This window comes from Mizuhopecten yessoensis, unplaced genomic scaffold (genome assembly GCF_002113885.1).
Source record: "Mizuhopecten yessoensis strain PY_sf001 unplaced genomic scaffold, ASM211388v2 scaffold3079, whole genome shotgun sequence".
In the NCBI taxonomy this organism is placed as follows: domain Eukaryota; kingdom Metazoa; phylum Mollusca; class Bivalvia; order Pectinida; family Pectinidae; genus Mizuhopecten; species Mizuhopecten yessoensis.
In genome coordinates, this window is record NW_018404865.1 from 525,844 (window position 1) to 541,669 (window position 15,826).

The 15,826-nt window shown below is 37.7% G+C and overlaps 2 protein-coding genes across 3 annotated transcripts in view; both read right to left on the reverse strand.

Moving 5' to 3' along the window:
* Window positions 1–593: 593 nt before the first annotated feature.
* Window positions 594–5,099, reverse strand: LOC110446948. The gene is made up of 5 exons (XM_021492296.1): window positions 5,044–5,099; window positions 3,534–3,748; window positions 2,287–2,465; window positions 2,070–2,134; window positions 594–1,527 (listed from the first exon to the last, which is right to left on the reverse strand). Exons 1-5 carry the CDS (start codon window positions 5,097–5,099, stop codon window positions 1,416–1,418), a joined length of 627 nt encoding a protein of 208 aa, XP_021347971.1. The 3' UTR covers window positions 594–1,415.
* Window positions 5,100–8,645: 3,546 nt separating this feature from the next.
* LOC110446954 overlaps window positions 8,646–15,826 on the reverse strand; it is a 33,565-nt gene continuing 26,384 nt past the window's right edge. For both annotated transcript variants that reach the window (XM_021492303.1, XM_021492302.1), the window contains exons 10-14: window positions 15,371–15,640; window positions 14,429–14,755; window positions 12,021–12,359; window positions 11,395–11,718; window positions 8,646–8,825 (exon numbers count right to left, since the gene is read on the reverse strand). In XM_021492303.1, the coding sequence (XP_021347978.1) occupies window positions 8,815–8,825; window positions 11,395–11,718; window positions 12,021–12,359; window positions 14,429–14,755; window positions 15,371–15,640 (1,271 nt within the window). In that variant the 3' untranslated portion in view covers window positions 8,646–8,814. The remainder of the gene's footprint in view (window positions 8,826–11,394; window positions 11,719–12,020; window positions 12,360–14,428; window positions 14,756–15,370; window positions 15,641–15,826) is intronic.

Below are 15,826 nucleotides of genomic sequence, written 5' to 3' on the forward strand. Positions count from 1 at the left end.
ACATGTTAATTTGTAATGCAAAATCATCAACACTCTCCGACTCTGCTTAGCTTGGAATAGCGTACTGTAGTACATAGATTTGAGTTCCGCAAGCATGAACCGTCTTGTCAAGTTTTGACATAATTCTGTAAACGTCAGGTCTTCATCCAGTGTGTCATAGAACTCAGCTGCTCTGTTCTTTAAATATGCTGGTAAGATCGCAGCCCTTTTGGTGGCATTCCATCCATTTACTGATTCTGGTGAAGTTTTTAATCCATGAATCGATTTCGTCATCTAGCGTTCCATAAAATATGGATGGTTTCACACTCACTCCAGCACGTTCTAATTGCACGGATTTTAGCACCACCGACCTCTTCAAAATCTTCCTCCGTGAAATCTATTTGACATCTTAGATTTTTACGTGACATCTTGTTTTACGACTTTGTTTTATAGCTTCAGTTTTCTATGTAACGCCATGTTCATTTCAGTGTTTTAGATTATGGAATCCCACCGAATGTATAAAACATCCCACCGCTTCCACCATATTGACGGAGCCACTGGTTTGTCCGTGATGCCATGATTATGAAACAATGCACTGAATTCTATTTACAGCTTATTTACGCTACACTTTCACTGCTCACATGTTGGCACTCCAACGTTCGTACCACAACTACCACCTGGCTACACACAAGCATACTAACCTTTTTCTACGCCCCCTTTCTGATCAAACCCAATACCTGTTGATTCTCAACAGCTCGCTCCCTGACTCTCAGACTATAACATTTCTCATTTTAATAGCATTTCAACACGTTCCTTCATTCATAATCACCATCTAACCCTAAAACAATCTAATTATCAGATAACCTCTCCTGACACGACCTCCACACAGCCGCGGCACTGACATAACTCATTAATTAGACTTTCTGACCTCTCCCTGTCCGACTCTCCCCCTGGTCAAAGTTATCGCTCTTTCACACTAGGATTCATAAAGATTATATTAAACCGAATTCAAGACCTGAACTGAATTTTCAAGGCCTGACTTTGCAGTCAAAAGGTAAACGGAGAGAGAGCAAGAGAACAAAAATAAATGCTACAAAATATTATCCTCGGTATAAATGCAACATACATGGTCATAAATAGTGTTATCCCAGTGGGCACATGACGTTGATGCAACGTTGCCAAAAGGTCGGTTTCTGGTTGTGGTAAGGTTGTCAGTGAATTTTTTATGAACGTCTTTCCCGACGTTGTGATATGACGTTATATAACATATATGCAACGTTTATGTAACGTTTATACAACATTGTTGTGACGTTATGTTATCCTAAATCAAAATTTCTTGTTGCATAAATTTACGTAATAAAGTTGATTCAATCAAGCAACAAAGACAATATATTTCAGTGTCATGACAATGTGTGTATTAGGAAAGCAGTTCCCCATCAGCCTTCTTCCTTCCACCACCTCCTATCCTGTCTGGGGCATACTTCAAGGCTACATACATGGCTGTTTCTGCTGTAGTTTCTGTGCATCGCATAGTACGTACTACAGCATCTACAATTAAATCAATTAATTCTTAATAAAATATGATAAATTTTACGACATGAATGAATTGTTTTACAATATTAAAACAAATCAATACATTTTGAAACTTTTATGCACATTTTGCCAAAAAGAGCCACAAGAAGGAATATATCCGACACTCAAAAAAATGATAAATATAAACGGCATATGAATTGTATAAAACATTAGAGTCTTACGAAGCACGACCTTAAACAATTTCAGATTCTGAAATCTTAGTTTCCCTTTCTTCCCTGTAATACTTTCATTTGTCATCAACCTAAAATGCAAACAAAAGGGAATATTATGTTTTTGACTATATCTATGTGATCATAGATGATATTGTACTTGTACCTTGGTATGTGCTTTCCATTGGATGCTAACATTTTCAACATAATTGTCTAGAGTGTTGAGTTATATTTCTAATAAATTGATAATTTGATAAATATACATTGGTAAATCATAAAAATAACAATTGTATGACGTTACACTATTTCGTTAACAGCTATTACAGATATTGAAATGTTCAAACTTACTTCTGGAGGATTTTTCTGGCATTTTCATTGATGCTGCTTCCACCAACACATGCAAGGGCCATAGTCTAAAGAAAAATGAAAATATCTTAGAATATTTGCTTGTCCAACATAAAGTCAATACAAAATTAGCTTTCAAACACATAAAATAATTTCACCGATTTGCATTTTTTTTCAAATACATATATATATATAAACGCATTTGCAGCCCTTTCCCTACCATTTTCAAACAGTCTTCTGGACTTTTCAATGTGTCATCGATCCTCTGTAATTCATCGATGCTTCGCGTCTGAAAGGGAATTGTTTGAAGGTCTGATATGGCCATTTCTTTTCCCTCCCGTTGCTCACGCAGTTCTACTCGGATGTTTGCTAACATGGTCATAACTTTCTTCAGAAATTCTGAAAATAACCAAACAATGAAAATGTTTTGAAAAATAGATTATAATCTAGGCATTCCAATTTGGTAAGAAAGTACAATACTAGAAAACTTCTACTTTATTTACTCTAAAGCTGCTCAATTTGATATACCCTCAGTTTTTTTCTTGATTTCACTACCCAGAGACTTTGTACAAATCAGAACGACCCTGCCCTAAGATAACCCTGGAGTGCTGTGCAAAATACACTGCATGCAAAAACGAGTTTAGGTGTATTTTATTTCCTATCTAATCGCCTTTTAAATTTAAAGTTTATAGAAGTAACATATTATCACAGAGTGACACAACACGTCAACAAATTTTCACCGAATAACATAACACATCAACATATTTTCACCGAGTGACACAACACGTTTACATATTTTCACCGAATGACACAACACGTCAACATATTTTCACCGAGTGACACAACACGTCAGAATATTTTCACCGAGTGACACAACACGTCAACATATTTTTACCGAGTGACACAACACGTCAACATATTTTTTTACCGAGTGACACAAAACATCAACATATTTTAACCGAATATCCCTGGCCTCTATATATTATGTATACTTGTTTGAAATAACCACTGATCCACAACAAAACATAACTTAGATTCATCAGTCCATAATACATGTAATAAAATTATAAAGCATTTGCAATTGCTGTACCCAACCATTCTGATTTCTAGTTGTATCAGATGTAACAACATACTTCCTGCACATTATATAAGAACAGCTAATAATCACCAGATTATTTGTTATAACAAACATCATCATATCAATGAAAAGAAACATCATAAAAAATATATTAATACTACATTCTAATTGCCTAGTATACACGACTTCAATCAGCTGGGCAAGCTCGTTGGACCGAAAAGAAACACAAAAAACCAAACAACTGTATAAAATTGAATTTGGTCGTTTATTTTGTAATTTCAAGAGCATACAAATCATGCATTGATATTGAAAGGAATCTGAATGCAAAAAAAAAATACACCAAAAAAATACACCGAAAAACCTGGTCGAAATTGGGGTTCATTACTTACTTGCCGTTGACATTGGATATGCTGAAGTGCCCTCTGGTATGTGTCTGCATGAGGACTGCTCTATTGATCTATTGGCAGCGTCCCTTCTTGGTAATGCCAATGTAGGAAGAGGAGAGGGTCTGGATGCTCTTACAGGGCTTGAGTGAGTGAGACCAAGTCTGTCGGACCATCCTGTAGGGATTTCCTTCTTGGTTCCATCCTGTTCGCTCCCGAGCCTGATGTGATATTGAAATACAATTTGTAAATTTATACAAAAAGGTCCCATATTTAAGTAATAATTACGAAATTATACAACTATCGTTAATGTTAAAGGGAGTATGACAACAAAATATCCTTTTTTTCATTTAAAAAATAAATAAATTTGTAGAACCAGCAAAGAAAGCAGTTTTGATCACAAAATAATATCGTAATACTGTTCCACAATGGAAGGAAGACCTAATATAGAGAATGATTGATTGTGATACCCATAAACAAGATATATTACAGTCATTATGATTGAAAATAGCTCCAAATAATTTTCCTTTAGTAGATTTAACATACCTAATGCAGGTGTCAACCCTTGTGTGCGCAATGGAGGTGGCGTTATACTCATTGGAACTGATGATAGACGCCTTGAAGAAGGCGACGTTACAGGGACCACCGAACCAAATCAAAAATAGATTGTGAATTTTTCCCTTTTGGGCAAAAGATTTCATAGGAAGGTGAATGCCTCGGGGCCTGCTGGTTGGATATTTAGGTAGCAGAAGTTTCAAAGGTGTTATGTGTGGGATGAGCAATATATAAAGATGTGAAATGTATATAAAAAATAAAAACAATAAAGTCTGTTTTTGTCTGGGGAATTTATCAAGTGTGTAATTTGTTGTAAGTTTTGGTCAATTGTTGGTGCCGAATTCAATATAAAATGGCGGCCCCCACATAAAGGAAGTAGGTAGAATTTTTCAACATTTTTTTTACATGTGTGTGAGATTACATTCTTCAAAATGAGGACAGGTGAACCAGTGTGGATAACGCTATTTAACCAGGACTGTGGTAAACGTTAACATTATCGCCTATGGAAAATCATTTGGTTCTGCGGTCCCTATAGGAAGACAGGATATGACGCTTTACACCATTCAGCGTCCCTGGACACCAAATGATGGGACCCACCAGCATATTTCTGGTTGTGAATCTAATCATGGAGGTGTTTTGGCAGAATTTAGAGGGAAAATAAGCTGCAGGATGATACTGTGATGGAAATATGTGGAGGGGGGATATAAACCAGGGAGGATATGGGCGTATTGTGGTTAGATGGCCAAATGGACACAGAACAACAAAGAAAGTGCAACGACTGTCACTGATGGTACATTATAGATTGATGAAGGAGGATTTCCCGAAGAGGGACTGTGACGTCATGATTTTGGAGGTCAGTTATCTCTGCCACAACAGCCTTTTGTCTTGATATGAACCTATATATTTATTTTATTAATAGTCTGTCTGTCAATAAGTTATCAATATTTTAATGTTTCATTACTTTTTCTCGATCATAACTCTATTTTTCACATCAATTTCTTCATCAATTTCAGTCATGTAGTTTGAATATTTTGTGTCTCTTATTTTTCTCCTGCATTTTACTTCACATCGATGTCTTTTTTGTCCTTTATCTAGGTCCTTGGACACTGAGTTACCAACAGTGATTGGAGACCCAACCCCACTACACAGCTTTATGTCCCCGGTACATGGTTCACAGGATACACCGCCCTATGAGCTCTCCCTGAAAAGTTACGAGTAAAGTTCACACTTGATGGGAGAGACTGCTTCAGCCGTCTGCTCACAGATTCTACCTTTTGGGTAGACAGGTTCCACAGGGTCATTTCCAACACGGAGTCACCGAGACGGGCCTTAACTTTCTCCAACAGAATTTTTGACACAGTTGCCTCTCCACCGCTGACCTTGAAATCACTTGGTAGGTATAAGTTGTCTGTTATTTATTTTCTTCCCTGCACACACAAGTGATTTGGTCCTGCACTCACAATGTACACCTAGGTAAAACTTCACGATTACCTCCCTTATACCATGAGCAGCCCTCTCCTATCACTGTCTTTCATCTCAGCCGGTGTTGTGTAAACATTCTGTAATCGTATCATTGTGGTGTTGTACTGTTTGTACAGTTATTAGTCTTTACTTTTGTGTCTGTTTTTTGGCTTTTTCTCTAAATAATTGCTGTTGTCCTGATTTTTTTTTACATAAAGTCCAAAATTAAGGGAGTATAGGTCTTCAAATTGAGTTATCTCCCCTGGTCGTCAGACAATATGTTATTTGTTGAGTAGTACAGTACCTGTACTTTAATACAAACCCAAAACCATAAGTCTTAAGTTAATGTTTATTAAGATATTTAAATATTTAAAATTTAAGGGATCTCTATCTTCAGTACCAGTAGAAGACTTTACCTACCAGCCCAAGCCATGGAGCCAGCTACTCGCATTTTGGTATCAACCCTATGGTCCTGACTTTTTCCAAAAATGGTAAATTTGAAAAATATGTGGGATCCTATAGGGACCACGGAGCCAAATCAAAAATAGAATGTGAGGTTTTCCCTTTTGGGCTGAAGATTTCAAAGGAAGGTGAATGCCTCGGGGCCTGCTGGTTGGATATTTATATTAGGTGGCAGAAGTTTCAAAAGTGTTATGTGTGGGTTGAGCAATATATATAGATGTGAAATGTATAAAAAAATCAAGTCTGTTTTTGTCTGGGGGAGTTTATTAAGTGTCAATTTTGGTCAATTTTTGGTGCCGAATACAATACAAAATGGCGGCCCCCATATAAAAAAAATTATGATAGGTAGAATTTTTCAACTTTTTTACAGGTGTTTGAGATGACATTCTTCAAAATGAGGCCAGGTAAACTAGTGTGGATAACCCCATTTAACCAGGACAGTGGTAATCGTTAACACTATCGTCTATGGAAAATCGTTTGGTTCTGCGGTCCCTACAGGCCTTGGAGAAGGCGACATTGCACGCATTGGAGGAGACGACGTTACACTCCTTCTATGGGACATTACACGCCTTGGAGGAGTGATTGAGTTTGGTGCCTTTGACGTGAGTCTTGGGGACAGGCTCGCAAACCTATTTACTCTGGGGTTTTTTACATTGTTACTCGACAACTAAGACAACGTTGTTGCCCGACAACCCATCAAATGGCTTTGCTATGACCCGATTTATTGCACCAAAAACATGTTGCATTTTTGAACCTGCAATCAGTTCCGCCCTTCTCCTATTTTCACAAAAATTAGAGTTCTTGTCTCTTGAAATTCTTTTAATCCTTGTTGGAGTACCACTATTTGGCTGGCTAAGTCCACTGTATTATGGCCTTCCACCGACTTCCACATATATCCGTACTTCACAATGTCATGCAGAGACTTGCATTTAACATTTCCACGAGATGAATCTTTTCACATCCTCATTTAATCCATTGAGGACAACGTGCTTGATCTCCTGCGGAACTATGCCTAAATAATTTCCTATGTATGTCCGAAAATTCCTTTACAAATCTAGCACGTAGCACAAACCTCGAAAATTAAAAAAAACATGTTTTGCACATCCTCTATTAAGGAGAAGTACCAGTTTTATGCTTTTCCTGTTAGGTACAGGAAAGACTGGTAGGTTTGTTCTCCTCTTTCCATTTTTAAGCTGTGATACTTTATTAAGTTTAGACAGCCATATCCTGTCATTGCCATCCCCTGAGAAGAGATATAATGTCACTGATATATAATTTGCTGCCATTTCTGGAATACAACGCCTTCTCTTGTAGAATTTAGCAGTTTAGGATGCCAAACTCCCCCGTAATTCTCCATTAATGTATTACTGGGGTCTTATGTCATAGACCGGCCATACTTTGCTGTTCTAGTCATATTTGCAGAGTATCCTGCTGTCACGGAGCATCAGACCACACATTTATTTACGTGGACTGGTTACAATTCGTCCTTTAACATTAATAACAACCTCTTGCAAAATTATAACTGCTGGTGTGCCACACAGCTCCGTTCTTGGCCGTTCGCTATTATTTATTGCCACAAGGCTCCGTTCTTGGCCCGTTGCTATTATGTATTTGCACAAGGCTCTGTTCTTGGCCCTCAGTTATTATAAGTCGATATCTTTCCTCGTTGCCAATAACATCTCTTTTTCTAGTTTCTCGTGTCGAAAGAGTCATAAGTTATGACATTGGAAACATAATATACAACCACATGCTAAAGAAAACAAAAGCTCAATTATTTTCGGAACTCCACATGAAAAACGTTTAATCACAGTGAAATACATTTTCCAAACATGATATAAATTTGGGAAGTGTAAATTGTAAGTGGACTAGACATATCGAAACAAATTTCTTGGCATTATTCCATAGAATTGGTATTACAAACATGCCCCACCACTTCAGGGATCGAGAAAATAATTCACCTGCTAGTTACCCACGGCATGATCGTTAGAGGCAACTAATGTGGAAGACACCTGCATAATTTGGGATTTACTTTTAGGTCCTCTGCTTGGGGACACAAAACCGAGCAAATGAAATCTGCTACACCCAATGCAGTATTTGAGATCTGTATATTTCTCTCTAATCAAACTACCTTTAATTTCCTAGCGCCTTCCTTGAAAACACTTCACTTTTTACTTTAATGTTGAACGTACGCTTAGGTGAGGAAGGTAATGGTTTTGTTCCCAGACTGGAACATACCCAAGTCCTTGCAAATGGTAGTTGGTTCCCTACTTAACGTTCAGCAATTAAGGAAATAGCAATAACTGATTCACCTGCTTTCGGTATAATGTGACCGGGGGAATTGCTGTGCGTTCCGCATGGTATTTCAGTAAATTAGTCGCCTCTTACAATACGTGTAAAGGGTAACAGTAGGTGCATTATTTTTCCGATCCCCGACTTGCAGAGGTGTAGATCACAGGTGTTTTGTACCGTCACGGTAGACAACTCTTACACAAGCTACATGCACAATGTTCAAGGTTGATTTATATTGATTGGTGATAAGTTTTACAAAATATATTTCATTCTTGTTCTAACAACCCTTTTTCCCCGTAAGGATTTAAATTGTAACGGCGTTGCGCGAAATTAAAATAAAAACAGTTCAAATATCCAACATTGAAATTTTAATCAAGTTTTACACAAGGTGTTATAAATGAACATTTTCCAATGAAACTTGTTTAAGTTAAATTAATGGGTAATAACATTCTTTTCATAACCTTGAAGATGAGTCCGGAAAAAGCAGGATCGAATCGTCCACTTTTAATTCGTTCAGAAATTACGTACATTCTGAAAATTAAAACAAAGCCATGTTATACATTGGCATAATTACAAATCAGATCATGTCTATCAATTACGTGTTAAATTAAGGAAATGGTTTAAAATATTGAAAATTATATTAAAGGGATCTTACACTACATTATGGTTTTTACTGAATATATACTTACCTCCCCTGCAGTTGGGACGTAACTGTAGGACAGTTAGGCTTGAACACTTTGGTTGACTTAAATAGTTCAAGTATAACAATCTAAAGCCATGGGTTCGAATCCCGGTCAACACAAATTAATTGTTTTTATCTCAAAACATTGTTGTTGTTAACATTTTGTTCATTTCACCTTTATATTTTTTTCAAAAAAAGTCTCGCCATAAATGGTTTCAAAAAAATATTTTTAAAAGCAAGCCATGCCGGAAAATCTATTTTTAATGCGTAGTTATAGTCTTTACAAGTGCTAGGGGAATCCTTATAACGAAGATCACTTTATAAATGGCAAAATTAAGATTGACAATGATATCAGGATGGTAAATCACTACAACTACACTGTTCCACACAGTAAATTTGTCGAGAATTTCGAATATCTGCCCAAGATTTTATACATACTGTGAAAGGTGTGAGTGATGTGGTTAGAAACATATTATACACCCGATTTCTTATCTATGAACACTGGGGACAAGAGCAGTGGAGATGTCCAGTGTCCTCATCTGGCTTTTGTTTAGTAAGGAGGTTTGCAGAGTACTTATAAGCTACGGCACCTCGGTTCAGATAAGGTTATATATTCTGTAGCTGGTATGGGGAACTTAAAATGTGGTAATTAAGATAAACGAGTTTCTATGTAGGACCGACCCTATAAGGGGGAAGGCTTTTTATCCTTTGTTTAGTTTCAGATTGGACACAGAATAAACACATTTTATTGTACGGTTGTGTGTTTCTGGCACTCTCTGTAATGGACCATATTAACTGTTAATGATTGTCGCTCTATTGAACCCCGTGACAACTCCATAAAAATTAATTATTTGAAACAAATAATCTTTATTGATATCTGATCATTTTCGCTATGAAATTATGTTAAAGGAGACATTGTAGAAATCAAAAATAGACCCGATCTATCCCACTTCATGTGTATCGGAGAAGGCGACTAATGGGCCCCTGCAAAATCGGGTGTTTTCTTCCATGTATTCTACGAAGGGGACATGGAAGAAGTCAAAATTGATATACTGTCCCTGTTGCAGCACCTGGGATCTTTTTAGTTTCACATTGTTCCTGTCGACTTTCTTTTTTTTATCTTTTTATGTTTCACGCGGTATCTCCCTAGGCACCCGTCCTCATATGAGCCTGGCTGTTGCGAGAACGTTAAACCAAAAACAAACAAACCAAATAGTTAGAGCGATAGCATGAAAATATTAAGTCCCTCATTATTGTTGTCTGGCCCGAAATGACATCATCATTTGGCCGTTAAGTAATAAACTGAGTTATTTGGTTTTTAGGTCACCTGCGACAAAGTCTCAAGTGACCTATTGTGATCGTCTTTTGTCCGCCGTCGTCCGTCGTGCGTCCGTAAACAATTTACTTTTTCGACTTCTTCTCCAAAACCCCTGAACCAATTTCAATGAAATTTTGCAGAAACCTTCCTTGGCCAAAGGTCAACAAAAAATAGTGGCTTATTTGGTTCCCAGACCCCAGGGGCCTGAGGGGCAGGGCCAAAAAGGGTGAAATTGACTAAAATTTCAAAAATCTTCTTCTCAAGACCCAGATATGGTAGAATCAAATACTCTTCATAGATGGAAAGGTCGTAAGGTGCTCTATCACAATTGTTAATTTCATGACCCCGGGGTCTCACATTTACCCCTGGGAAGGGGGTAAACTTTACAATAGTTTATATAGGGAAATCACATTTTGGACCAACATTTGTTAAATTTCCATTGGAAGTAATTCAATTTGGGTTAGCATTTTCATTATTGGATATCAGTATGCACATATCAGCCCTGACTGACCCCTCGGGGCTGATGGGTTGGGCCAAAAAGTGTCGAATTGACTGAAATTTCAAAAACCGTCTTCTCAAAAACCCAGATATGTTAGATTCAAACACTCTTCATAAATGGAAGGATCTTAAGGTTGATGTCCCTATGGTCTCACGTTTACCCCCTGGGGAAGGAGGGGTGGGGGGAGCAAAAATTATTATGGTTTATAATTGCAAATGATGCTTTGAATATTACATTTTAATAACTTGATTGGAATGATAACGCTGAGTTGACAGTTTGATACTTTGAAAATTTTGAGCCAGCCCAACCCCCAATTAAGGGCTGTAGGGTGGGGCCCAAAGGAGTCGGTGTGCTACAATTTCTTCATTTTCCTTGTTTAGAATCAGAGGTGCTAGTTTCAAATACTTTTCAGTCTTAAATCTGTATGCTAGCTATTGAATAAGGTGGTTTTATTGTTTTTTTGTCACTTTGAATACTATTTCTGTTCATGTAAAAAAACAAAATCACTCTCTGTTTAAATATACCAGGTGACCGTTAAGGCCTTTAGCCTCTTAGTTCTTTTTAATTTTACCGACGGTTCGAAGAGTTTACTCAGACTTACCTTTTTCTAGTGTCGTTGAACGCTCAGTCATGCCAGCGTGATTGTAGATCTGTACACTATAGAGTCCATAGTCATTGTCGTTAGGTGACGTCACTCTCAGTCTCGTTTTGGTTCCAGTTTTCGCCACCGTTTCTCCTTTGGACAGTATCTCGATGTCAATATCCTCGTTGATAATGATGTATTTTGACGAATCACTGCTTATTTCGTTATCTTGTTTCAGCCACCTGATGAGCCTATAGCTTGAAGAGGAATAAAATGTAGCAGATATTTCCCCCGTCGAATTGGAAACAACAGCAGTCATTTCGCCAACAACCTTAGGAATACCTGTAAAACGGAAACCTCATTAAAAGGATAATTATGATTAAAGAAATATAATTACTATAATAGAGTTTTCTGTAATAGAAAAATAAAATCCCGACAGCGTCGAGGGACTTTGGTCAAAGCCTAACTCAATGCTTAGGCTAAAGAAACTGTTTATTGAGCAAATACTAAAACAAAACGTAATGGATTGGAACAAAATTAGGAGCGAGACCAGACTTTCCGAAAGCCTAAGTTTTTTCAAACAAATACGTTACACATCATTAATATATCATATCATGTCTAAATATCTTGGTAACTACTGATACCTTCTTCATGAACAGTCAACTTCACTGGAATCACTGCCTGTCCCCCATCGTTTGAAACAATGACGTCATACGTCCCATAATCCTCTTCTGATGCAGACGTTATAGTCAGGACGGTGGATTCTGAGTGCTCTTTCGGCACCATTGGACTGGAGTCATTAACGTCATCAGCCAGGCTAGTCTTGATCACGTACTTGTTGACCGGATGGTTTTCCTGGACTTCCTCACCTCTGAAGTACCATTTCACGCTGCGGTAAGGGAAATAGGAAGAGAAGGTCACAATAAGGATGGCGGAAGATCCATTCATGGAAACAGTGACGTCACTGGAAGCCACTGGGTTTGCTATATCAAAAAAAAAAGTAATGCAATCAGTGCATTTATGCTTCTACGAGGAATATATCATTACCCTTTTTCCCTCGGATTTTATTTTATTTGGCCTTAAGACCTCGTCTTTGTTGAAAGGCCGGTAATATGTCGCAAGAAGCGACTTATCGTTGGTGGAAACCTAAATGGATATGCGTCCTAAACTGCAATACTTCTTTTCTCTGTTCTTTCTTAACTAACATTCCCTTATTTTTGACATTAACTTATTCCTGCAGGTCGGAGATCGAGAAAATGTCACCCACTGCATGTATCGTAAGAGGCAACCAATGCCAGAACCCCCTGCAGAATTGAGCATTTGCTTTTGTGCCCTCTACTTAGGGACACACAAGCGACCAAAATAAAACTGTGCCTAAATTTTGGCTTAAGTGTTGAAAGTTCGCCCAGGTGAGGAAAGACAATCGGTTGTGTCCCCAGGCCGGGACATACTAAAGTTTTTAAAATGATTAACGTTCAGCATTGAGAGTAATGGCAACAAAACGTTCAGCATAGAGGGTAATGGCAACAACTCGTTCACCTATTTTCATTATAATGCGACCGGGCGGAATGCTATGATGGGTGCCGTCGGCATGGTATTTCAGTGAGATAGCACTAGTCGGCATCAGATCCGCACTATCACAAGGAGGCAAGTACACCAACATACATGTACAATGTCTCTGGCACACAAACACATAAGTATGCGCTTACACAACTCGCATGGAGGTACGTCCTTTCTGACTTTAGCTGTTAATTGGACATTAAACGATATAAAATCAAACCAAACACATTATCTCTATAAGCACCCGTCTTCTTATGATGTTGCGGGGATGTTAAAATATTGAAGTGTTTTACTTTAAGACACTTGAAAAAGTAAAAGTAGACAGGTTTCCCGGAAGAGTACGCGTCTTCCTCGTCATTGGTGACACCCGCTATGTTTGGTTTTATATTGTTTAACGTAAAACAGGGAATAACAATTTACATTATTAAGAATTTCGGTATGTCCCGGCATGGGGATAGAGCCCATTGCCTTCCTCACTAGCGTGCAACATCAATGCAAAAAATGTAGAAGTAGAGAGAAGGAAATTGCTTAGTAATAGAAATAAATGTAGGGTTGATAACAGCTACTGTTCTTTTTTACTTTCACCGTTATCTTAGAATGGTAAAACACCAATTTGTACTAAAGGTACGATTGCTATTTACAATTGTATAAAAGATGTTTGCGTTATAGCTACGACGCTAAAATATTATAGCCTTGATTTTGACTGCATGTTGTCGAAACGCAAACTCGTTGTTACAGTGTCGTTTGAGATCGCATACATGAATCATCATGCTTAACCGGATAAGAAATAAAGTATGTAAATCAATGACGTCATTTGGGAAGTCCCGTATCCCAATATCACTTTGAACACTCCTCGTGCGCATCTAAATAATCATTCAAATGTGTATATGAAACGTAAAGATTGCCTACATTTAGAAAAATATCCTTCAAGACACTTGTTTTTCGGCGGTGTCTCCTTTTTCACACTTAGTCATGTGACCTTGGCTAGTGAACAGACTTTTAACAAAAATAGCTACTGTTGACCAGTGATAATTTTTCGAACGTAATTGCATACCTGTGGCAACCCCGCACCGTGTTTGTTGTTAGGTATTTACATAATTGTTCTAATCTGTTATTAAAACGAATCCCCCTATAACATCAATCGCGACACTAGAAGCTAGCTGTTCCTGTTTATATTCGTTTTGCTTGTAAAATCATCGCTAAATAGTAAATATCACACTCGCATGCATCAAACACTTGGGTGTACATCCTAAAGTGCTGTTATAGGACGCTAATGTTAATAAAATAAGTCAGGAAATACAGCAATTTGTTTCCCTATACTTTCCTTTCATCAACTATTTATCTTAATTGAGAAATAGTTAGTTATTAGCAATATATGTCTTCACGAGAACATCTCTTATACATCATTATTTATTGTTCATATCTTAGATACAAAAGAATTGGGCAACAGGCAAAGCTTTTATCATTTACAGTATTCATGTTAATTACTTACCATACAACGGATTTTGAACATTAATGAAATGTTCGGAACTTCCCATTTCGTTTCCGATTGTAACCTTATATTTCCCAAAATCTCCAGTTGTTGGATTATGCACATATACCGATGTCACGTTCCCCGCCTTGCTACACATCTTGCCATACATCGGTAGAATCACGTTACGTGGTCCCGTTTCTATTAATTGTCCATACGGTGAACCGACCGTGTAACCATTTCGATGCCACGTGACCCAGCGATGAGGAGGATTGGAAAAGAATGGTACTTCTAGATGTATACCGTCACTTTGGATCGCGACAGCGGATTCCAGAATTACAGGAACAGCTAGAAAACAAAAATTTGACGTAAGATTTATTGGGTCAATGGACAATCAAACAGAAACGAGGTCCTGTAGATAATGCTTTAACACACAAGGTCAGAACTAAAGAGCAGCCAGAACGATTTACCTTACTAATGATAAAGGGAAACTGTTGATGATCGTTACTTCGGTTACAGATATACTTTAATAAAAAATAAGACTGAAATTCCAGCATCATCCTAGAAATTCCCATTCAAAGCCTCCAATTGTGTCACTACATATACAAAGGAAGAACAGATCGTAATTGAGCGTAACCCTTGGCATTTCGTAGATGATCGATCCTAGGAACGGCCTTGTATTATGTGGAAAATCGTAAACAAAAGTTTCTTCTTTGCTACGGCCGTACGTCCCTATGCAGTTTCAGGGAAAAAATTAGACCTGTTGTATGACGTACGAGGTGACTAACTTGAACCATTTGCAGAAATTTGTCTGTTGCAGCACTGGAATCTTAGCTATCTTTCCTGAATTCATTACTTTCTTATTGGCGGTGTCTCCCTTAGGCATATGACATTAGAACGTAGGAATATGATAAACGGGGCTTCATAGCATCACATAACGCAAAGACTCGTACTGTTTCTTACCTCTGACGGCGAGTGTAGTTCTGTCATGACTTAGTTTTACGTTATTTCCACTTTCTTCGTCTGTAGCAATACACGTGTAGGTGCCTGCATCCAAGTACATACACAAAGGTATTGTAAGCGTGTTGAGTGTTCCATCTTGATCACCGGGAAGGTTCCTGATGACTTCTCCATCAACGGAATGGATCCATGAATGAATAATTGAAGAACATGAAGTGACGTTGCATACGAGCCGAGTCGTATCTGCCTGATCACATGTGACATATAGGAAAACTAAAACAGAAAATCGTTTAAGTGTACCCCACATAATATAAAACGTTGTCTCGTGTTCATATTGCGTTCTTTATTTAATAAAATAATGTGTCGAAATTTAATTACATACAACTGTATCTGTTTTCGAGAATGATTTGTGTTTCTGATACGCCCCCAGCAAGTTTTTTGATACACTAGACCTGTTTT